The 25,079-nt window shown below is 40.3% G+C and overlaps 1 protein-coding gene across 1 annotated transcript in view; it reads left to right on the top strand.

The window, feature by feature from the left end:
- TEK (TEK receptor tyrosine kinase) overlaps positions 1-25,079 on the top strand; it is a 41,500-nt gene that overhangs the window by 12,717 nt on the left and 3,704 nt on the right. Inside the window, exons 2-19 of the mRNA XM_074569352.1 lie at positions 737-1,048; positions 5,666-5,776; positions 9,397-9,549; positions 11,616-11,747; positions 12,917-13,057; positions 13,814-13,942; positions 14,969-15,123; positions 15,396-15,537; positions 15,894-16,055; positions 16,893-17,027; positions 17,952-18,245; positions 19,553-19,852; positions 20,340-20,497; positions 21,719-21,929; positions 22,906-23,016; positions 23,363-23,553; positions 23,958-24,071; positions 24,936-25,006. Coding sequence (XP_074425453.1) covers positions 737-1,048; positions 5,666-5,776; positions 9,397-9,549; positions 11,616-11,747; positions 12,917-13,057; positions 13,814-13,942; positions 14,969-15,123; positions 15,396-15,537; positions 15,894-16,055; positions 16,893-17,027; positions 17,952-18,245; positions 19,553-19,852; positions 20,340-20,497; positions 21,719-21,929; positions 22,906-23,016; positions 23,363-23,553; positions 23,958-24,071; positions 24,936-25,006 — 3,022 coding nt within the window. The remainder of the gene's footprint in view (positions 1-736; positions 1,049-5,665; positions 5,777-9,396; positions 9,550-11,615; positions 11,748-12,916; positions 13,058-13,813; positions 13,943-14,968; positions 15,124-15,395; positions 15,538-15,893; positions 16,056-16,892; positions 17,028-17,951; positions 18,246-19,552; positions 19,853-20,339; positions 20,498-21,718; positions 21,930-22,905; positions 23,017-23,362; positions 23,554-23,957; positions 24,072-24,935; positions 25,007-25,079) is intronic.

Genomic DNA, 25,079 nt, shown 5'->3' with positions numbered 1-25,079 from the left:
CTTGCATCTCCACGTATTTCTAGCAGTTTATTGATCAAATGGAGCTGTTTCGATTGATTTAAACCTAACCTCATAAAAAATGGCTTTACTACTGCCGCCAACTTGATCTTTGTTTCTGAGAAAGTTTCTTTGTGCCATGGTTCTTGCTGCTGTCTGTTAGGGCTTCGAATGGTTAACATGAAACCATTATGAAATCATTAATCCAAATTCATAAAACAGCTGAAAAACAGTACTCCAAGTGTTCAAAGCACTACCAATTCCTATAGCTGAAAGACATATGTGCTTTACATCAATTCATACGTATTAAATCCATGTAAAGGATATAAAAGAAAAACTATTAAACTGACAACCTTATGATCTACCAACCCTTTTACCAGCAAAGTACCACGCTTGAGGCATTTATGCACGTCTAACTATCCAAGGATCCATGGGCTTCTGCAACACATGGTTTTCCTTGGGCTTCTCCAACAGCTTTTAAAAGGAATTCCACAAGCTTGCGAGGCTTATTCCCTCTTCTGAGAAGTACAGACTCCATCTGTTCATGACATAAAAAGCAAATCCTAAAGTCAGTGTAGCAGAATGGTTAATAGTTAATAAAAATACTAGCCTTCTTATTTTCCACAAAAGCTGTGCAAGACACCAGCCCGAGAAACCCTGAGTACTGGGTGAAACAGCTTATTTGGTGATTTGATCAAACTGTGCAGTAAAATTTTTTACTTCTTGGTTTTTTCCTTAGGTAAAGTGGAAGCGGCACTGGACCTCATACTGATCAATTCATTCCCTCTGGTGGGCAACTCCGAGACATCACTTATCTGTATCACTTCCAAATGGCGTTCCCGGGAGTCTATCACAATCGACCGAGACCAGGAGGATGTGACAAACCAGCACCGGGAACCGCTGGAAGTTAATGAAGATTCAAAGAGAGCAACAGCCAAAACAGTGGTGTGGAAGAGGGAACAGGCCAGTGAAACCATTGGGGCATATTACTGTGAAGGGAAACTCAAGGATGAGGTGACCAGGATACATACCATGAAGATGCCGCTGGGAGGTACTGTATGGTGGTCAGAGCTGAATTTTGCATATCCCTGCTTGCAGATGGGCAGTTATCCTGGGCTGACACAAGTGGGCACAAACGTGGCTCCAGAGCAGGCAAGGCAGTCTGGAGTCAACAAAAACAGTCTCAAGCCCGTGTTTTTTTCCTAAAGTGCAGAGACAACTGGTCAACACTAGCTGCTAGTCATTTCCTTGTGGAAGTTAGTCAGACATCTGTAGGAATTCTGCCTGGAGCTGGCTACTGCCAGGAACAGAAAGTCAGGTGGCAAATAAGGTACGTACTGGCCTCACTGACCCCGTGAAATAACACATGCAGTAACTCCTGCACTGCGTTTTTCACCTCCCAGACCCTTGATTTCTAAACATGCTTCCATTTTAAAGTCTTGACAGGTCTGAGATGTAGATAGCTAAACACCACTAGCCTTTTTCTGTAATAAATGGGCAACCTGAGCCTAGAAAATAACTGCCTTGCCTAAAGTTCAGTAAAACTACAGATCAGCAACATTGGATCTGCACAGTCTGTGTCAGTATGAATAAAGCTAATCCATCTCAACACAGGAAAGAAAATCCATAGAAGTTTCCCAAAGTCTAAGAAGGTTATTCACAAAAATTCACTACAGGCTTTCCTGTTGACTTGGTTGTGGTTTTAAGGCTATACACAGTAGAAAATGCAAATACGGCAGGAAGCTGGTGGGATGAGAAGGTGGCATTTCCAAGGCCCAGCACTCTAGCCATTAAATTACGTTTTCTTATGTGCAAAATTTTGCCTGTGTCTGGACCTGATCAGATTTCTGGGACAAGTTCCAAAGCAGTGATCACAATAAACTACCAAAAAGTATAAGAAATGCTAATTTTCTGCAGCAAGTAAAGTTTTCAAAACTTTAGCTGATTTTTAGTAGACTTCACTGTTTGCTAATGTTTTGTGCTATGGCAGATTGTCACATTTAATCTTTCCTTATAAGTTTTAGTGAGAGCAATTATCATGGTTGGTATCCCCTGAAATTACATAAAAAATTTAGAAAAAGAGAGGTTTCATTTGTCCAAGCTACGGCTGGTGTCTATTTATTTGTTTTAGTATGGGAACGTTAGAAGCAAGGTGGGCATGACAAATGCATTTTTTTTGGCTTATATTTTTTCTGACCAAATGTGGTCTTTGAAGGGTTGGACTGGTCACAAAGAAAGCTCTGCAGATGCAGGCTGACAACTCCCTTGTTTCAAAGAGGCTGCAATGAGGAGGAGATAAGATAACAGTCCGTTGAAAATCAATGTGACCCTGCCTGTGGCAGAATGCTGTGGTGTAGAAAAATCTCCATGGGTGGAAGAGCGTCTTCTGAATCAATCAGGTTTTTTGCACTTGGTATCTATGGACCTAAAACCAAAGAATTTAAAGTAACAAAACCTTGTTTCTTATGTGACAGTAGTTGTTCTAACCAGAAATAACATTCACACCAGCAGTAGGTAGGTTTCTTTGAATCATTTCTGGGTTTGAATGCATTTCTCAAATTTTCTCTGCAAAAGCCTTCGCTGACAAAACAGCTCATCGGTGAAGGCATATAATCTAATCAGACTAGATGGGTGAGAAAGGGGCGCGACAGAAATTCTCAAAGCTGTTAAAGTGCACAGAAAGAGGAAGAAGAGGTCAGTGAAGGACTGTGAGGTTTGGCAAAGCATCTGTAGTTGGAAAACAGGTCTTTTTTCCCCTTTACTGTTGTTGGCTGAATAATTTTTAAAGGCAGAGCGTGTTTTTCAACACCAAAAATTGAGCAAGAGTTGAAATGTGCAGTTTCCCATTGAGGACACAAAAGGCCTGTGAAGGAGCAACACTTCTGAAAATCCAGCCACTGTTTTGCAGCTTTGGGGCAAGAAGCTGCTGAAACACTCACTGAGCATTAATCATCTGGGTAGCCCTGCTGACTTCAGTGGGAACTGCCATCTGCCTGATTACGCACCTATTATCAGGTATGCAGATACAGTGAAGATTTTTGCTGCGTAAAATGGAAAGATAACAGGTTAATCTTCCTGTTTTACTCTACACGTGTGCCTTTCTGAAAGTAACGAGTCCATTCTTCTAAATTCTTTATATTTTAGCATTATGGTTACACATGTAACATTCATACATGCAATGAGAGGGAACAGATTATGCTTTCTGTGTGTATGGGGAGTAATGCTTATACTGTATACAGCACACATACCTAGAATAGAGCACTATTCTATTCTGCATCTAGTCAAATATAATTTATGCAATTTCTCTATACAATAAATGTGTATTTTCATGTATATGATTGAGTTTCCCCCCCGCAGACTCTCTAGAGCGGGCAAAGGGACAATAATGGAAATGCTAGCAACACAGCATTATGGCACTTGCCCTGCAACTCAGTTCATTATGTCTCTATAAGGAATTGGCACACTCGAGATGTGAAATCATGAAATACAAGTCACAATCTAAAAATACATTGGAACTGGGCCCACCAGGGAGTGTGGGTTCCTTTCCATTGCAACAATGCTCTGAAGAAAAAGTCTTGTGGTTAAGCTAAACAACATACAAAGAAAATAAAATGGGAATACAAAAGTTTCATATATTGTTTAAACAATTATTAATGCCTCACTAAATTTGGTTTAAAAAAAACACTGCAACTAAACCACTTAGGATCATTTGTAATTAGCAATTCATTTTTGGGAAAGCTGTTGAATTTTCTTTTCCTAAATAGATCAAGATTTTCACCATGCATCTGTTATTCATAAATAACTTCTAACTCAGGAGCTGTCAGTAAGTTGGGACTGCTTTCAGTTTTTGTTTGCCTGCTCCTAACGAGATCTTATTTCATTATTCTATATTAGAAAACTCTGTTTCTCTAAGACGTAAGTCCAGATACCAGCACCTAGGTAACACGGCAAATGCTCGTAGATTCCTATACACGTGCGTAGTACCCTGCAGGAAAAGTCCCACTGAAATCAATTGGGTAGCACTTACAAAGGAATGAAAACACGTGGCAGAGGCTCAGAGCATAAGCACTAGAACTGCACAGGGGATGGAAATTCCATTCTGCAAAGAATTGTGAGTTTTCAATAGTTGTCTTATTTCCAATCAGCAATAAAACTTTAAAATGTCAGAATTCTCAAGGAAATAAAATTCTGGGAGAGATGCTGGCTTGGTTTGATAGAAAGGTCTTCATTCTACTCAGATTTTCTTTCTTTAATTTTACATCACATAGCACAAACATTTTGATTTTTAATTAAAATGCCATCCTGAAATGAAAGTATTAAAAAGATCTTTCTTCAAATATTGCAAGAATACTACAAGACACAGGGCGGACTTACCCAAGAAGAACTTGCACAGCAGGAACTACAAGGCTAAGCACCCTCAAAAAACAGAAGGAGAAACGGGGCTCAATGCCTTGCCCCCTTGGGTACTCTAAAAGGGAAAGTAAAAACTCAGATAAAGAGGTGAACAGCTTGGAAGTTAACTTTGCCTAATTTTAGAAGAGTTTCTGTAATTTTTTTGCCATAAAATACATCAGTGACAGTATGGCATAAAAACTCAGAGATAAATATGGTCAGAAAACCTGATTTTGTCCTCAAAGAAACTTCACTGCTTTCCCTTGGAATTTTCCAACTAAATGAAAGAAAGTGTCTTTAACTTCTAAGTTGTTTCAAAGTAATGTTGCAATTTAAAGTGTTGTTTCACTGGTTTCAAAAAGTACTATTTCTTAAGATTTTTCTGTCCCTTCCCTAATTACGTTCTGATCTTTTTTCCACTAGTAATGATAAGGAAAAATTTAGTGAAAATCTGTCTATCTACTACTTCTTCTTTTTCTAAAATCAAGAACTATAAACAAAGGTATAAAAGTACTTTTCTATTTAAGCAGGAAAATGAATTTCAATTTCCTAACTGGAAAACTGAGAAATACAACCGATCTAGACAGTTCCTCTCCTGGAATTTTTATTTTAATTAGGCCACATTTTCAGATAACAACATTTTGGTAAAAGTACCACTGTCTGTGAATGTGTTTTTTTCTTTTGCTCTTAGTGCAAGCCAACGCTCTTGCTATTTACAGGGAGTGTGGTGAACTAACACAAGCACAGACCTACTCTGTCTTACTGCATCTCCCCCAGACCCTGCATGACTGTGGTCTCCTGAACTATCTTGACCATTCTGCATCATAAATCTTAAACAGAGGAGAACTGAGTCACTCAGGGTATTTTTTTGCCAAGGGACAGCTTGCTCCCTAATACACATTTTCCAGTACTTTATCCAATCTGCTTTAAAAATGTCTCAAGGGATGAAGAAACTTGGGAAAGTGTTTTACAGGCAGTTGGATCTCCTAATTAGGGGGTGTTTCCAGTTACTCAGCCAAAATCAATTTGTTTGTTTGTTTGTTTGTTTCATTCCCCAGGTTCTAGTAGCAGTCTGTTTCGGGTATAGGTGAGTCCTCTGTCTTTGCCAAAACATGGAGTTGATATTGCAGGTGATAAAGAGTCAGTGTGCGCTCTAAAGAAGTTTAAATGTCAAAACCTGAGTCAGGGTCATACTGTGAACCATTCTTGGCTTTCGGCCCACAGACCAGATAGAGACAATACCTGCTGCTATTTATCTGTCCTGTTCTGTTTTCAGCCTCGTTCCACCCGGTGGCATTAACTGTTACAGCAAATAAGGGAGAGCATGTGAATATTTCCTTCATCAGAATGGCAGCAAAAGAAGAAGATGCAGTGATCTACAAAAATGGTAATTAACCTTTCTCTCTTGTCTTTTCCTCCTGTTATAGTCTTAGCCAAGTGCCACGTAACTCTTTAAAGTCATTGCTGGCGATGCTCGTGCTGTGCAACTGGAGCAGACATAATTTATCAAGCATTTAATGTTCCCTAAAGGAGCCATTTGCCATATCCAATATATTGAGCTGACCTGTTTCTCTTCCACCAGAATGCCAAATTCTCTGCTTATTCCTTTGCTTTGTTTCTCATTTTCCTGTTGGATTTCCTTCTATATCCCCTCACGTACTTGCCTGGCGGCTGATTTTAGCATCTTTTTGGTTTTTTACTGTGCCACTGTGAAGGCCTAGTTACTGCATCTTTCTTTGCATTTCTACTGCTTTTCAAGCGCGTACCTCTCTTCAAGCCATTCTTCAAATGGCTTTTAGATTTTATGATGCTCTTCAGGCTAAGAAATTAAGCACTAGTAAGCTGCTATTAGAAAGGCAAAACTGTCAACAAGATCTAATCCTTACTTCATTCAACTACAAAAATTAGGCAGATATTGTAAAACTTATGACAGCAACTTTTCTATCTAACATGGCACCTAAATCACATGTCACTCACTGTTCAGCTGTGTGCTGCTACTGCTTGACACTTGGAAATATGTGCAGTTTGCTATCTGCCTCCTGTATAAATGTAGAAAAATATTGGTCACTAAAACTCACAGTGCCTTCATACTTAATCAGAATGTTAGACCCCAACAAATTATCGTCGTTGAAAGCACATGTAATGTACTGGTCCATCTTTGTCTACTGATAGCCTAGCTTACAGTGAGCTACCAGGAAACAGGGAGTAAATCGGGCAGGATGAGGTAAGGAAGTGCCAGCACACTGCAAAAGAACGCAGGCAGTGGGTCAACCCCAGTTATTGAATACCTGGAGCGCTTCTCTACAGGCTGGAAGAGAAAAATAACCAAAAGGCATCTTTTAAAAAGGCAATATGCAAAGCAGAGTTTCTGGAAGACCTGTTCCGTTGCTCTTCAGAGATTCAGCGATGGCAGTGCAAAGTGGAGAAAGTTTGCCATCATTTGTCCTTTTATGGTCCCCAGGGAAATGTTGTGATCTTGTGTCAAGCATTTTCTCATACAAGAACCAGCTGGTATGTCAGAGCAGGAGTGCTTACATCATGGTGCTGCCTTAGCTGGGATTCCAACTGGAAATTTGGCAAAAAGCCTCAAATTCACCATGTCTCTGGACAGTAGGTCAAGTTCTCCGCCTGAGATTGCAGCTGAAATAGCATCCCTCAGGATTCCTGATACAGCAGCTGGCAAAGAAGAGAAAATACTCGTCCTGTTATATTTAACTCTTGTGATCTTTCACTTCAGTCATTAATATACCACCTTCCCCTTGCAGACACTCACTAGGGCTGTCTAGAGAATGAAACTGTTCTGCTAAATAAGATTGCTGTAAGACATTGGAATAACATGTGCCATCTTCAAAAACAAGCCACAAAACCTGAACCTTGCTAACAGACTGTGAGCATAAGGCTTTCTTAATACTTTGCTGACAAGTTTGTTTTGTGGCTTGTAACTCAAAAGATATGCAAAAAAAGCACCCTAGTTTCAGAACTATTCCCTTTCATTCTTTGCTCTTTTTTTGAAGAACTGTTATGTGTTGTCATGGACTAAACTGACCCAAGATCTTTTTGCTGTTTTGATTACGATCCTCAGCAAAGTTTTACGTTTCCAGGCTGCCTGAAATTTGACTATAATCAAATTGATAGTATGATAGTATGTATGGTCACAGACAGTAAAGGTCCTGCCTGATGCTGTTTGTCTTCTAAATTTTTTCAGCACAGAGAAAAGTGTTGTTTTGTTATCAGCGTAACTGTAAGGGCATGTAGAAGGTAAGGGCATTTGGTTTGTGGGAGCATCATCTGGTTAATGGTCATTCAGCGAAAAAGACTAAGGGAAGAAACAAAAGAAGTAATAAATAAACTGACGCGCAAGCCCTAAGGAGTGGCAGATGACAGAGAAAACATGAAAGGACAGAGCTCTTCAGCTTCTGAGGGACACTCAGGGAACAACACAAAGCCCTGAGCAGTTTCAGCCAGAGCTTTACAGGTATAAGAAGTGGGGAGCAGGATTACCATGCACCTCAAGGGGAAAGAGCAAACTTACTACGGGAAGATTGAAGGGGACTGTAAGCATATGTGAAATATTTAGAGATAGAGCCAAACACGGGAAAGGGAGGACTCAAAGTAAACGGGAAAGGAACAAGCACGGTAAAAAGGGGTGGGAGGCAGGTAGAAGGTGCCACTGATCTGGCCAAGCTCTGCTTGACAGTTGGTCCAATCTTATTAAGCTCTATTCTTATTTATTCTTCAACATAAGTGTGCTCTCTACCTGGAACGCGTATGTATAATCTGCTAGTGCCCTTCAGGCCAGACAAAAAGGCACAACAATTTGGCTCCTAGTAACTGGAAACACATGCCAGGGGTCAAAGGGGCTTGTCTGGGGCCAGCAACTGTAGAGATTGTAAGAGATGTAAGGCCAGTTACGGCAGGGACCCACTGGCATGTGTGTGTGTGTGTGCGCATGCGTGCGCACATATGTGACGCTAGCAAACTTTAAGCCAGGCTAACCAGCGAGTAGGATAAGAGGTCTGAGAGCCAGCTATCAGAGAGATTGTAGGTCCAGGCCAGCTAAGACACATTTTTGGGTGTCTGAGCCTATGAGATACACCAGCAAGCCTGACTAGCTGGCAAGTGCGAATAGGATCAGGCCACTTGGGTTGTTCCTGTGTATGTGAGTCCTGTGTGCACATGCAGTACCTGTAACAGCATAGTTCTGCTGTGTGGGTGTGTTTGTGGCTGCCTGTGTCAGTACGGTGTGTGGTGAGGTGGTATGTTTTGGTGGCAAATGGCTGGGCCTGGCATTAGCCAACTGCAGCTGCCTTGCTCTAACAGGCTGGAGTGGAAGGATTCCCAGCAGTCCCGAAGTCCACTGGATGCACCTTCTCTTTGGCAGCAACCAATGTTCAAATGTTGTTACACGGTGATCCAGAGGGATGGGAGAAGACCAAATGCTATTGCCTTACCTAGCAACCGTGTATGACCAACTACAGCAAACCTAGAATAACATAGATAAGCTCCCTTGGTGAAAAAAACAGAAGAGACAGAAACATGTTAAGTCTGGGAAGAAAAGATAAAGCCGTGTTGTGTTCTTCCTCCTTTGGTCTGCTAAGTAAATCTTTGTGCTACTCAGATTAAATAGGACCTGGCTGGCGTTTGCTGCCAGCCACACTAGACTGCTTACAGATGGTCACCCCTCACTTCAGGAAAGGCCAAGAAACACAATGAACACTTCTAACCACTAGACTCCTAGCAACATTCCTGTAAAACAACACTGAACTCAAAGTTGTTTGTCCCTTTCGTCTACTAGATCTCCTCAAGGTCTAGCTTCCTTTTCACTTGTAACTCTCCAATTATCAAAAACGAGTATAGCTAAAGAGCTGTCAGCAAATTCATAACTAATAAATAGATTTGTCTGCTCAGCTCACCCCAGCTGTCCTTCCTCAGTAACCAATGCAAACTTACTTCTGTCTGAGAGGGTGAATAGCTTCTGTCTGTTGTAACCGTGTGCTCCTTCCCCAGGTTCCTTCATCCACTCTGTGCCCAGGCATGAAGTACCGGGGGAGCTGGAAGTCTCCTATCCTCAGGTTCAACCACAGGACGCAGGGGTTTATTCTGCCAGATATATAGGAGGAAACCTCTTTACTTCTGCTTACACAAGGCTTATTGTGAGACGTAAGTTCCATTAATGTGTGTTGATGGTTAGTCGTTTGAAGTTGTAATGAATCTGAAATGAAATGCCCAAATAAGGGCCAGAATCTCTCTTGGCATGAGCTGCCATCAGATTATGTCAGAAGAAATTTTTTCCCAAGGATCTTCGGTACAAGCTGGTGCTGATTTAAGCAGCTGAGAGTGAAAAAATTCAGATTTGGGTTCAATTCATCTTAGCTATTGCCAGGACAGCTTGCTCTTTTCTCAGCACCTCAGCTTTCCAAACATCAAGGAAACACAAATGAAAAAAGGTGGCACTGGGTCTCCCATAAGTATGAGATGTGGGTCTCAGCACAAAATAGGAATTTTCAAATGTCTCTGTTCTCTGTGGTGGGCTATACCAAAACCCCATTTATCGTAAGATATTTCTCATCTTTAGCATACGTTATTGCAATTTCACAAACTACCCCCCAGCCTTAGTTCGCTCCTAAAGTTCAGCTCCCAGTAGATGAAAGGACCAGTTTACAATGGAGGCAGATATTTTCCATTAAGTATTCTACAGGTCTCGTAGCTCATGCTGATATGTCTATTTTCATCAGATATAAAGAAAATTGTATTCCATTAACTTGGATAGAAATGTAGAACTGATATGTAAAAAAAAATAGCTGTTCAAATATCTTATATTATGGAGAAAATGTTTCTGATGGTAAAGCATATTTCACTTGCTAACATCCACAGGATACTTCCAGAAGTCGCAAATGAATCATATAATGCCACAAATTTGGATTTTGAAGTTATTGCCATCTTACTAAATAAAATGGTCCGAGATCTGTTCTCTAGTGCCAAGCTGCACAGCAGAAGACTTATCCATAAATTCTGCCCCCTGCCTTGAAATAGGTTTTTGTCTTGCCCATCCCGCCTATTGGGAAAACTCCTGAGGCCTAGTCTGGGAGAGTGGTAGGGAGCACGCTAATGATAAAAAGAACGGATGATTACATGCCACTGCTCAAACACGTCCTGTCTGTCTTTGAATTAGCATTACAGACACTGACTGATGATTTTTAGTGAAGTTTTTTTTTTAAAGTACTCACATGTAAGAATTTCGTTGCGGGGGAAGGAGGAGATAGAGCCATGTTGATCCATTGCACTCTTGCTGAAATCTGAAAAAGCTCATCCCACTCTGGATTACTCAGTTTTAGTGAGCCTGCATTAGGACTTTCCAGTTTATTGTCTTCTTAGTCCTGACTTCACACTAGAAGAAGTCATGAAGGTCAGTTTCTGTGATGTAAGAAACTTTGTTATAAATGAAATACTGAAAATTATTGGGTCCCCCCAGCACCCACTGATTTCAGAAGCAGCCCAGAGAATCTTGCATCTTGTAGGGATAGATTAAGCATTTGCATGATAAAGAAGTCTTATATACTTGTTTGCTTCTTCTATGAAATTGGTATCAAAACTCTCACTGAACGCATTAGAACAACTGATTGCTCTTAGTTCATTTATTCCAGAAGCAGATGAATCATCAGATGATTGATCCTTCTTATAGAGACGCAGTGAAGACAGTAAAGATAGATGTGAACCTGGTCTGAGGAACTTTCAAGAGAAATATTGTTACAGAAAAAAATCATGACTTGCCAAACGCTGGTACAATGCCAGTGATGCCAAGCTTGGTCCTGTTGGCTTACTACCAGTACAGCTGCAGGTGAAGCCTGGACCTTTTGTAGGTCTCAGATCTGTGCTACAAGGACAGAAATCTTAAATATAGCATCTTTGTCAACTTCCAAACTTACTCTTCCAAACTAAAAAAATCTATCTCTAGTTTCAAAAATTGAAGACTTTTTCAGTTCCTTCCTTGGAGATGTTACATAGCATTACTGCATGCTGTGCAGCAGTTCTGCCCCAGAAATAGAGGCACTTCCACAAAGAAAAAAGTGATTCATTACATTAGGTCGGTCGGTGGGGTTTTGGGGGTCCATAAGGATAATATTGTTATGTATTTTACTGTTTGTCTTAATTAAAAAGAATTTTACTACTTGATCAGTTACTGTATAAAAAAACCACAAATATGTCATTATGTTTTTGCATAAAAGGATGTGAAGCTCAGAAATGGGGCCCTTCCTGTAGCTCACACTGCCCTTCCTGCACAAACAACGGCATTTGTCATGAAGATACTGGGGAATGCATCTGTCCTCCAGGTTTTATGGGAAAAACATGTGAGAAAGGTAAGCAAATATTATTTTCACAGATTGCTTATTAATTTGTTCTCAATTGCAGAAGATGGCAGATTATTGAGGGAAGCATCAAATGGAGTATCCTTGTTTTACGCTTTATAGCTATAGCATTAACTGCAGGTGCTGGAGACGGGAGAGTGTTGGGCGAGATGAACCCTGAATTAGTAAGGCTGTTCTTGTAGTTGTGACTTAACTTTGCCCTCTCTTCTTCTAGTAGAGATTATGTTGCCAGGGAAGATGAATGTTTCCAACTCTTCTTGATCAATACGCACTTGGACAGTGTGCTAGATAATCTCACCTAGGGTCCCCTTCCCCCGAGGGGTCGGACCCAATGATCTTTAGAGGTCCCTTCCAACCTGGGCTGTTCTAAGATTGCCCTGAAATTCAATATGCTCGAAGCTACTGAACGACTGTTAAATGCATGGCAAAACATGATCTTAGGGATACACTGGAACTGGGAAATGAAGCCTTATGTTAGAGATTCCCTGGCTACTTCTGAACAAGCTGCTAACATGCTCAAAGGGTGATTTGTCTCTGTGGGGGCATATCAACAGTATATGTATGTTTGTGTGTATCCGTGTCTGTGACAGTCTGAATTCTGAAATAATTACAGCATTAATCTGATCTCTCCAAGCAACTTTTGGTCCAATGCTAAATATGTATCTTAATATTTTGACTGAATCGCAATGCTGCAAATACTAGAGCTAAACTATTGGAATAGTTGACATCTGAAATAATCAAATGTAGCACTGATCATATCAGAAAAGCAAAGCCGTGAGCTTGGAAGTTTCATATGCACTGACCTCTAAGAAGAATATTTGGTTTTCACGGCACTATTTGTCTGTTTTATATTAAAAAGGCTTATAAAGCTGGTTTATTGCTGAAGTACTGTCCTCACATATCCAAAGCAATGGGTGCTTTGCTGATGGATCCTCACATAGGAGAAAGTTGTGTTTGTTTCTGCTGCCTGAACTGACCCATTAGTGCAGCTGTGGCTTAAGTTGTTATGGATGTTAAATATATCTTGTATCTGAATGGTAAAAATGCTATTTTTATTTTAATTCATGTTTTCTGTTGTCTAAAGCTGTATCGTTAGAAGCATTAGCTCTTTTGTGGACTTAATGCTGTTGGACTATTCTTTCCCTCTCTCCCTTCGACAGCTTGTGGAGCCAATACATTTGGCAAAACATGTGAGGAGAGCTGTAAAGAAAACTATGGCTGCAGAAACTATATGTTCTGTCTACCAGATCCATATGGTTGTTCTTGCGCCACAGGATGGATGGGACTGGAATGTGATAAAGGTAAAGGATATGAGGAATGGTGAGGAGTCCTCAGTGTGCTGTACATAGAAAATATAGAAGGGAACTAACAGAGGAGAGTAAAAGATGGGATTTTTTACATTCTGTAAAAGAGGGATAATAATATTTACCCCTCTCAGAGGATCATGTCAGATTCTCAGAAGGACACAATAAAGTTGAAAAATATTCAAGTAATCCTGCAAAATTAACTGATATTCTACTGAGACATTAACAATCCTCCAACACCTACAGTCCTGCTGTATTTCTACAAGTCAAACTGAGCAATTCTGTGCCAAAGATATATCTGTCGCTGAGCAATACTGAGCAACACTATATCGTGTGTCATGATCTGAAATTGATGACAGACACCAAGACAAGCCTTGTTCGTTTCAATTAAACTTCAATCTCTTTGGGACACAATGCACACCTTCCTTTATGAATATGTGCCATCTTGTTCAATGGTGATGTAACTCTGGTGGAGCCTTTGGACGCCACCACAGTGCAAGTGAAAAAGCAGTGGAGACTGAAGAAGCTTCTGTGTTGGCATCTAGTCTACAAATGACAGGCATGGATACAAATGTGGTCTACTTTTTTAACGTTAGTGTGTTCTCAGGGTGATTTAGTGCTAACACACGTAGTTTCAAAGTAAAGTTCACTGAGGGAACTAAACCCTACTGGAGAATTTATGCATGACACTGAAAACTAATGGCAGACATTTGCTAGTACCTTTACACTAACTGGGAACTTATGTACTTGCAGAGTGCAAACCTGGTTTTTATGGGCCGGATTGCAAACTCAAATGTAACTGTCACAACCGAGGGACATGCGACAGGTTTAAGGGCTGCATCTGCTCCCTCGGATGGCATGGTCTGCAATGTGAAAAAGAAGGTAAAGCAAGGTAACACGGTAGTAAATGGCTTTTCCCAGTGTAACTGAAACAGATCTTCATGCTGGCTGGCGTTTACACTCCAGGCTGGAATCCTTGCTCTCTCAATTACATTCCAGGGCCCAGCCACTTCTGCGAATCTTTATTGCAATGCGGTGTTTTTAAGTCTCTGCCCCATATGCTTCATTTAGCAAGCTGGTACACTATCATTTCATCTGATTTTGCTTTCATTAGAGGTAGATTTGCAAACCTTACTCCATGAGATTTGACACTGACCTTAATGTCAATTACTGACAGGAGCTGCACGTCCTACCTGCACGATCACCTTTTGGATAGGCTCATGATAGTTTACCATTACCTACTTCTTATTCATCTGCATACACTCCTATATCATGTGCCATGATCTGAAGTTGATGACAGACACCAAGACAAGCCCAGAGTTTGAAACAGCTCCTGTCTCTCTGGAAGTTAAGCTTGAGAAGCTGAACATACCTTATTCAGAATCTCTTTGGATTCAGGCAAGGTTCACACACAATATTTTATAAGATGCGCTCAGCACCTATTATTTCTGCTTGATAAATAAAGTGAAAAACCCACTGTTAACTTGTAAAAGCTTTTAAGCACAAAAACAAGCAGAGAAAGAAGACCATGATCCAACCACCCAAACTATACTGTTGTGATCTGACTGCTCTTATAAATAGACAATATGGAAACAAATAGATACTGTACATTCGGTACAAAATATGTGCATGATTTTTCCATAGCTAGACTGTCTGCACTTAGAATGTCAGCCAGAGAGAGAAGGGAGGGGAGTGGAGGAAAAGGGAGGGGAGGGAAGAGAAAGAAGGGTGGACTCAGGGCTTGTTCCTGACTTTGGTAAGTGTGGTCCTTGCGTACGCTCACACAAGTGGAGGGAGAACCAGACTCCCATGTTGCCTGTGCTCATTGCACACCTAAACCTGTTTTGGTGCTGCCTTTTTAAAGTTCTCTTTGAAGGCTGACATTAAAATTCTGTCTATCTTCTGTAGGTTCAGCAGATGTTTCACCTCAGATAGAAAACTTACTAGACCCTGTAGAACTCAATTCTGGTGTTGAATTCAAGCCTTTTTGTATAGCAACTGGGATGCCACTTCCTAAATCTGAAGAATTTAAACTATTGAAGCAAGATGGAACTGTCCTAAGGGTAGGCTTCTAATAAATTGCTTCCTATTATTTCTGATGTTTATTCGACTTTATCTGTAGTTAATGCACACTTTTCAAACATAATGTGAAATTTCAGTATTTTGAGATACCTCATGAACTGGAGGACATACGAAACTATGTAATTTACCATTGTAGACCATTTTTATTAATATCACTAAACTCTAGATGAGTTCCTAAATCACGAGAAAATGTCATGGGAATATTCCTAAATGCCCACATTTTTCAGGCCCTGTACATCTTTTGTCATTTCAGCCTGCCCTGATAGTTACCAGCAATCGCTCTGAAGCCATGTTTACAATTAATCGAATCCAGCCCCGTGATACAGGAACCTGGGTCTGCAGTGTGCAGACAGTAGCAGGAATGGCAGAAAAAGCATTTCAAGTTACAGTCAAAGGTAAAAACGTGAATCTCTTCAAATGTCTTTGGCTTTCTACCTTAAAGGCAGTTTTATACTCTACCATGGGAGAGCTTTCTGTTCTCTGCACTGTAGGACAATGTCTGAATAAATATCTACAGTCAGAATACAAAGAGAAACCCTTTCTAAGCAACATACTAGTTATGTGTATTGAAAAAAATCAGAGTGATGGTAAGAATTAGAAGAAAATCCAAGGGTTTTTTGAAAGATCTAAACTGCCAGCTCATAATATTTTTGAAGAATGTCTCCGATTTTCCTACAGATCTAGGAAGACACCAGAGTTTTACTGATACAGGGAATTAAATGTCTGGTTTAATACTTGTGTTCTTGCTTAGTTCCTCCTGTGCCACAGTATGCTCCAAGGCTGACAGATAGCGGACATAATTTTCTCATAATTGATATCAATGCTGAGTTACATCTTGGAGATGGACCTGTTGTGTCAACAAAACTCCTGTACAAGCCAGCAAAACATTATCAGTCCTGGATGTCTGTGGAAGGTAAAAGGACATTCTTTGATTCCCTTAAACACAAACTTCAGCTGTGTGCTGAAACATAGTGTGGTGTCTGCTCTTCACTAGACTCAAAATACTCTACAATGCATGAAAGTTAAATCTTTTATGACTGGATGCATGACTTTTTGTATATCACTATGTATAATGCCAATGTGGATGTGGAACACCAACAGTAGTCAAAAGCGTATATTCAGTTTTCAGTAACCAAAGGGTTCCCTTCTCCTTCCTTAAGATAAACAGTACTCAATGTTTGTCCCAGCTGTTGACAACTCCCATGTAAAGAGCAGGTTTTCAAAAGCAGTGAACAGTATGGAGATGTCATGGAATGCCTACAATCTTCCTTCATGTCTATTGTGCCGTCTGTTGAGACAAATATCTTACCTAAATATTTATCAGGAATGGTATGGGCAAAATTAAGCCTGCTTGTGAGTTAGATGTCTGCTTCCAGCCCTGTTTTAACATTTTATGCAAGGCCTAAAATATTACAGGAAACATTACAGGAACTTCAACAGGCGACAAACAGCCATTGCAACTAATTCAAGGTAGCCCAAGACCTGCACACACAACGCACACTGCGTAAGCAACCAGACTTGTTCTGTCCTGAAGCAAGGGCAGATAGAAACATCCTTTGGGCTGCACTGGGGCTCAACTTTAATTATTTTATGCTTCTAAATAGCTTATTGTAGTGAGTCAGGAACAAAAGAAGAGCCTGAGTGTCTTACCTTCCATGGTTAGTGGCTCAGGAATGTTTTCCAAACATTTTCTTCCCTAACAATCTTCCTCAGCGTGGGCTATAGCTTTACTTTCTGCTTTCATTGTCAGTAAAAGGCACAACCAAAAGACTGGACAATCTGGAACCAAAAACACAATATCAGTTTTGTGTGCAGCTGAGTCGGCGAGGGGAAGGTGGGGAAGGCCATCCTGGACCACAGGCTAGCTTCACAACAGCTGCGCTTGGTAAGTCATCACCATGGCTTTTCGCAAAAGGGCTGTTTCAGCTGTTTTTCTCGGTGGTCTGTTCCCTGATCTCTGACACAGCACTTTCATTTGAGCAAAGAAGGATGGATATGAAAACTATGTAGAGTCTTTAAAAATAATCTCAGGCAAAGAAAAAAAAAAAAGAAGAAAAAAAAAAATCAGAGGTGAAGAAAACCTGAAAAAGGCAGAACTATTATTCCCCCAGATTTAGAGAAGGGGGGTCTGGGAATAGAAAATTTACATATTTTATCTGGCTGTGCAGCAGAGTTGGGGATAGAAATCACTATAGGTAACTATCAGGTTTTCAAAAGTTGTGAGCAGTATGGAGACATCCTGGAGCATCTGCAACCTTCATTTGTGTCTGTGGTACCTTCTGGTGAGACAAGTATCTTACCTAAAGATATCTATCTAAATAGATATAGCTAAATATCTTATCTAAAGATACCTACCTTACCTGTACGACAGTCCTTCCTCCTAATACTAGATCAGTCCTTCCTCTTAGTATTAGATCAGTTTAATTTAAAATTGCAGATGTCTGAACAGGCAGAGAAGCTTTTAGTCCACTGTGGATACAGCCCAAACTGAACACAGACCTACAAAATAAATGAGGATTGCACCAGGAACTATCTAACAAAAGAGCTAGTTTCTCAAGTCTAAAAACTGCATCTGCAACACCAGCTCAGGGAGGAGACCTTTTTGTTTACACAACAGATGTCGATAAAATACTGCAGGATTATTAACACTTCTTTGATCTAATTTCTGCCCAATTGGGTGGGGTGGCAGGGAGAATTACCCTTTGTCACTCCAAGTTAAGGCAATTGGCTGGGAATTACTGGTACCTCTCTTTTAGCTTGCATACCAGACTTGAAATCTTGTTCCCTGTCTCACTGTGGCTTTTCCAAGGTCTTCCTCCACCAGAAGGTCTCGCTCTCTTCCCAAAAAGTATGACATCCCTGAATTTGTCATGGCATCCTTTAACACTGAGGGCAGAGGATGACATTCGTGTTGAAGTGGAAAGGAAGAGCGTGAATGACAACGGTGATGAGAGCAGTGTTATTACTCAAGTGCCAGGAAATATGTCCACGCTGATCATTAAAGATCTTGAGCCTAGACAGCAATACATGTGCAGGGTACGGGTGAACACCAGGTCCCAAGGAGAATGGAGCAACTATCTGTATGCATGGACTTTCAGTGACAGTAAGTAGCTGATTCACATCCTTTTGTTTAATTCTTCCTTTTTTCCACCAGTGATCAGGCTGATTGTCACTTCATGACTACATTAAATGTAATCCTTTGTTCCAGTAGCAGTTCCTGATGATCATTTGTGGTTGTTATTACTGCTATTATGAAGATATAGCTTAGTGTCCAAAGAAATTCTTATGCTGGAAATTATCAGGAACGAATGAAAAAAATGGGAAAAACAAATCAAAAGTATGGTAATACACATCTTCATTTAAGTGTGATTTATCATTCTGACATGCAGCATTTTTTCCTCCTTATAATGATGAATACACAGAGTTCCCTACTCCAAGCTCTTTTGTTACTCAAAAAAACCCCCAGCACTCAGACCCTGCAATTCAGCTATGTCAATACAGAAATAGTCAGCAGTTAAAGACGGAAGACAAGATACAATGCAAGGTAAAACCCCTGAGCAAGGAGTAGTTAAGTGTGCTACAAAGAAGATCAATGACCGCTCTTGAGTTCCCTGAGTGTGAGTGGTGTCCTTTCATAATGCCACAACAAATGCCCTATCTGAATGAGGTACCATGTGAACAGACATCCATCTGAATGCCTAACAGGTGCCACTGCCCACACCATACACTGGAAAGGTGGGCTTCTTCCTCCTTACAGGTTGTGTGAGGAGGCCCTCACTGAGGTCCTACGTGCATTAACAGAAGAATCATAGCTGTCATGGGACACTCCAGTTTCCTGAGCTCTGACACAAAACTGCACTAAGAAAAAGATAAGGGTACTGTTTTCCAGGAGGAGGTATTTGACTCAATAGTCATGGGTTTCTCCACAAGTCTAGCGCTCCCCCCTGCTGATGGTTTTCTGGTGAAATTTGTAGAAATGTTAGTATCGATTTCTCTTCTTTCTAACAGCCTGTATCGTGACAGGGAGTTGCTCCCTCCCTGAAGCACTGATGGTATGGAACCTGGGAATGACATGAGGGTGATGATGCAGTACAGAAGGAAATTAACCCTTTGTGCATTAATTTGAAAGCAACATGTTGTCCTTGCATACAGCTCAGAGAATTCGTATCTTCATCCCAGGAGAAGAGTTTACTGAATGCTACTCCAACCTCTGCTGGAAGTATGGAGTACTGCAATATGGGTGACAACACATTAAGTTCATGGAACTATAGCATCCTGTTACCATAGCTTGTCACCAAAGTTCTGCCTCTGTTTAGCACAGAAAAAGCGCCGAGGAAAGTGTTTGACTCACAGTGGGAAGGAGAAAGTGGTGGCTGTATGCTCCAATGCTTTGTGTGTGTTTGTTCTCAGGAATCCCTCCGGCGCCATACAACATCAGGTTCTCTAACACCACAGACACATCCTCAGTCATCTCTTGGACAACTGCCGAGGGTCACTCCATCTCCTCCATCATCATCAGCTACAAAATTTATGGCAAGGCTGAGTACAACCACATCGATATTATCATAAAGAACACCAGCATTACTCAATATCATCTCAAGGGCCTGGAGCCAAACACTGTGTACCAGGTTCAGATCAATGCTCAGAACAACATTGGCTTGAGCAACCCAAACACCTCCTTTGAACTGAAGACTCTTCCAGAAGCTAAAGGTTGGTTATTCCAGCATGCTGGGCTTGCACAAACCAAGTCGGTTAGCTAAGGCAAAGTCACGCTATTTTGTTTTATTTTTTTATTATTAGTTTTCTTTTGCTCTGAATTTTGACACACAACAGAGCAGCACCAAAATTTGGTTCTCAGTTCACTGCATGGCATTGGCGACGTGACAACGGGCAACATTTTTGTGTATCCAGCTCATAATTTAACAGCTCATAAATTAAACGACCTGCATGTAATAGGACTGTTAGGTCACTGAAAGTGACCTTAGCTCTGCTGTGCCTGAATTCAGTGTGACCTTCAGGTTCTCATACTTCTGGAAATCAGAGCATCCAATGTCTATGGCATTTTTGGAAAACAAAGGGATGTATCTCTGTGTCTTTATACGGTTTACAAGATGGGAGTATTTAGCTGTACATTGTTTGTGACTTTTTCAGAATTAGCTGGAAGTAAGGGTGAACTCTTTCTGTGATTCCTCAACAGCTCCATACGAATCAAAAGGAGGCAAAATGCTGCTTATTGCTATCCTTGGCTCTGCAGGGATGACCTGTGTAACAATTCTCCTGGCCTTTCTCATCATGCTGCAGTTAAAGAGAGCCAACTTCCAGCGTCGAATGGCTCAGGCTTTCCAAAATGTGGTGGTGGGTTTCCAGCTTTCCTGTGTCAGTCTGGTTATTAATTTGGGGCCCATACTTTCCTGTTTTTTCCAGTTCCTTTTCCCCGGCCTTCCCAAATACTGTCTTTTCTTCACGTGTGCAATTAGTACTGTTGTTGTAAAGCTTCTCTGCTAGTGGACCTGTAGCTGAAGCAACCACAGTTTTAGGGTATGAGGTGGACAACCTGACTTGAAAAAAGATGCACACCTTTAATCCTTCTCCCTCTTCTGTCTTGTTGTACCTATGTATGACAAATACTGAGCCAGACAGAATGGCCTGTTCTCCCTCTATGACGTTCTTGATTTTGAAAATTACATTTTTTAATGTTGCTTTTGAGTATCAGCGACAGCTCCACCATGGCTTTTCAGCCTGGGGACAGCACACCAGGGATCAGTCAACAACAACATCACAGCTCTGGCTGTGAGGAAATTGCTGAAGGTTGTGACATCTTGTAGAGATATCGTGCGCTCTACATATGTGCACATATATTTGTATCCTGCTATAGTCTCTTTATCACTCTGCTTCCTGGTGCTATTTTCTCACTTCAGAGGGGAACTTGTGAGGCAGAAAGAGCTCCTCCATATGGATCTGCACAGGCTGTTTCATAAAGAGGGGACCAGGGGCTCATCCAAAAAGATGGTCAGTCTCCAGGCCACAGAGTAGAGCTCCTGCTCCCTGTGCCGAAACTTTTCCCACAGAAGTATTTCGTGGGAACGTGTAACTGAAGTAGAGATATGTCTCCTCAAGTATGGAGGAAGGTCATTTCCACTCTCTTTTGTTTTGTTGCTTCTTTTTTCCTCAGTCTTCCTACTGTGCCTGATCAGCACAGGATTTAGTCAACCCTGATGCAAGAAAAATGTCAAATCTGAGACTTAAAACTAGTTTTGAGATCAGTTTTACCAAACAATTTTTGCCCAGCTCCTTCATCTTCAAGATGATTATAAAACTCTTCAGGTTTACAAAGGTACTTATGCAGAAATTAGGAGCCTGATTAATTTTGTGGATTTGGGCAGAAGTGCTTGATGCAGTTAGTGTCTAAAGCAGGTGTAATTGTCTACTGTACTTGCTCTTGCATAAGCAAGAGATGGATCAGGCTCCGTGTGTGTGTTCATGTCTGAGCACATGTGTGTTCAGGGAGTGTAATCAAGGGCATTTCTCAGTAAAGTAGAAATCACTGTTCATGTCATTTGCTTACCTTTGTTACAGAGGGAAGAGCCAGCTGTACAGTTTAACTCAGGTACTCTCACCCTGAGCAGGAAAGCCAAAAACAGCCCAGATCCCACTATTTATCCAGTTCTTGAGTGGAATGACATAAAATTTCAAGATGTGATTGGGGAAGGTAACTTTGGGCAAGTCCTGAAAGCACGCATTAAGAAGGATGGCTTACGCATGGACGCTGCGATCAAAAGGATGAAAGGTAGCAAAGATCAGAGACTCTGAGACTAAAGACTTTTCTTGGTTGTTTGTTCCAAGTGTTTCCCTATCATACAAAATGCTTAGTAGCCCTCTCCTAAAGCTAAAATAAATATTCCCAGTTGTTAGCGAAATTGTATCAGCTGTCACTAGGAAAAGATTTGTGCCCTGGCAAAGGCTGTCTTTCTGCATGGTCAAGTTGGTTTATATTTCTCTCTGTTAACATAATTAACTATTACGCATTTTTCAATTCATAGGTCAGTATGAACTTCATGTGTGAGTTCACCTGCAAAGTGGGAGCTGCTAAAAGATGCCTTTAGTAGAGTGAGGGACACAGAGCTTGCCTCGGGGCACAGCATTTACTCATTCTGCTTTACCTTAGCCATTCGGACACAACTGTATCCATGCATCGACATACATACATATATGTGTGTGTGTAGATATACATATACGTACATATATATATATATACACAAATATATATGTACACATGCTATGAGGATCACTCATTTTCTTTGTTCTCATTGGATATGACTGCCACGTTTCAGAGAGAACTGCAATACTGCAAGAATTTTCTTGAAATTCATTAGATCATTACCTAGGCAAATTGGGAGACACTCCTCTTAAGGATGATGATCATTTGAAAAAGAGCCAAGGTCTGCTTGCAGGTAGAAATAATCAACAGCACACACCGGGAAGGATTTTTAGGCAGCTAGTTTTCTTATGGTCTGCTTTGACATTTTACATTCTCCGTAAGGGAAGTGACACAGTTACATTAAGATTCTTTCTCTGCAGGCGACTGCTGCAGACATTAAGTTCTGTTTTTTCTTGGATTGAAAAGTCCTACTTTTTTTTCAGTACATATTAATGTATTTTAGAGTTTTTCTCTCTTTATTGAGGCTGAAGCGGTAGTGTCCCAAGCACCCCAGGGTCCTCATGATTATCAACAATATACAAATGCATGCTTATTTGATTTTCAGAGTATGCCTCAAAAGATGATCACAGAGACTTTGCTGGAGAACTTGAAGTTCTTTGTAAACTTGGTCATCACCCCAACATAATAAATCTCTTGGGAGCATGTGAACATCGGGGTAAGATACTCTTGAATATGTATACTTTAAAAAATTAATTTTAAAAAAACCAAACCCACAGTACAGCTCATAGAAACACTAGCTCATAAGCAGGTCTTTCTGTAACATTTGTTAAAAAGCCAAATAAACTTGATTTTAGACCTACAAGCCCACATTAAACCTTCAGAAATGATGTTCTTTAATAGCTCTAAATTCTCCTCTGCACCTAGGAATTACGCTGTTTGATATTTCCCCTCCAGTCTGCTTTATGTTTATTTCTTTTTCACGCAAAGGAGTGTAAGTGTCCAAATACTATTACTGACCATCTTTTACCTTCTGATGTGCTCACTATCTGATGTTTCATTAGGATATCTTTATCTTGCTATCGAATATGCCCCCCACGGAAATTTGCTGGACTTCCTTCGGAAAAGCAGAGTGCTAGAGACAGACCCAGCATTTGCTATTGCCAACAGCACTGCATCTACACTTTCCTCTCAGCAGCTTCTGCATTTTGCAGCAGACGTTGCTAGAGGGATGGACTACTTGAGCCAGAAACAGGTCAGTCTTCAACCCTCTAGCCACTGAAAGCACAGCAATTCATTTCTCAGGGATTATGCCTTTTAATTAAATCAAAATACAGTTTTAATTATAGCTTCAGTAGAACCCACTGATGAGTTTTATTTTGTTGTGTTCACTTAGCCCTATCAAATTCAGTGTCATGGGGAATCAAAGAAGAGGCATTAAAATTTACAAACAATGCAGTAACTTTCATCTTCAGATAAAGTTTAAAACATTCTTGGTCGTGACATACCAGGCTGTTCGTTTTGGGTTTTGTTCTTTTTCTGAATGTTTGCAATTTTCAATATAACGCTAAAATAATACATGAAAAGCTCATTCATACTGTTCTGATTTCATTTGTTTGGTTTGGTATGTTTTGTTGTTTTTTTTTTTTCTAACCTTAGTTTATTCATCGAGATTTGGCAGCAAGAAACATCTTGGTTGGAGAAAATTATGTTGCAAAAATAGCTGACTTCGGCTTATCAAGAGGTCAAGAAGTTTATGTTAAGAAGACCATGGTAAGGATCAAAGGAAACTGATATAGTCTGTTTTCCTCTTTTTTGTTTTCTTGTTTCTTTGTGTTTTCACCTGAACAAAAAAGCATACTCATGGGTGCTACGGAACTGATTATTTAAAAGTTATATATAAACATATAAACATTTATATTGTATATATTAATATACATATATTACTTGTAAGTCAATTCTATACCATGTTATAATATAATATACAATGTAATTAAAAATTATTTATATGAATATGCAAGGCAGTAAAAAACCCAATTTTGCAGCCAGTTATGAAATTTAGTAAGAATGTATCATAAAACCAATATAATATACATTTGACATATGAAGAGGACGTGTGCATGTGGGTGGATCTGCACAGCTATGAAAACAGTATTTTTGTACCAGAACTTGTCCAGCTGAGGAAAGCTGGTCTGATTTTATTGAACGAGGCCACAATTAGCAAAATGGTAACCAGAAGCATTTCAGGACCTGTGAGCTGAAAAAACAGGTGTCCAGAGCTAATGCTTTGGAAGATGTGAAAGAGGAAGACGTGTAATAAGCATCATGTAATCATACACCAGGAGTAACACCAGGTGGCCAAGGGAACAGGATTGGTTAGAGGCATCATAAGATCACTCAGGAATTACTCCCACTTCCTCTTCGTGCTGGTTGGATAAATTTTCTACTAGCTTTAGTGTGAACTGTCCCTTTAGGAAGTAAATGCACAACTTCAAGAAATAAGTTTATTTATTTGATAAATTTACTTGCATAAAGTCTGCTTTCATTAAGGTAACACGCAGAATAATTGTTGGGGTATAAATTGCAATATTGCTTTTCCAACCACCAACAAATGCACTTTCCTGAAATAATTTCTAGGGACGGCTTCCAGTGCGATGGATGGCAATTGAATCTTTGAACTACAGTGTTTATACCACAAACAGTGATGTGTAAGTATGTTTTCAAGTGGTCTTTTCATAAAGAAATACTTTTCAATATCAAGGAAAGTTTGACAGCCAGGAT

This window comes from Larus michahellis, chromosome Z (assembly GCF_964199755.1).
Source record: "Larus michahellis chromosome Z, bLarMic1.1, whole genome shotgun sequence".
NCBI classification, from domain to species: Eukaryota; Metazoa; Chordata; class Aves; order Charadriiformes; family Laridae; genus Larus; species Larus michahellis.
The sequence above is the reverse complement of the archived record's forward strand: the minus strand, read 5'-3'. Positions and strand labels throughout refer to the sequence as shown.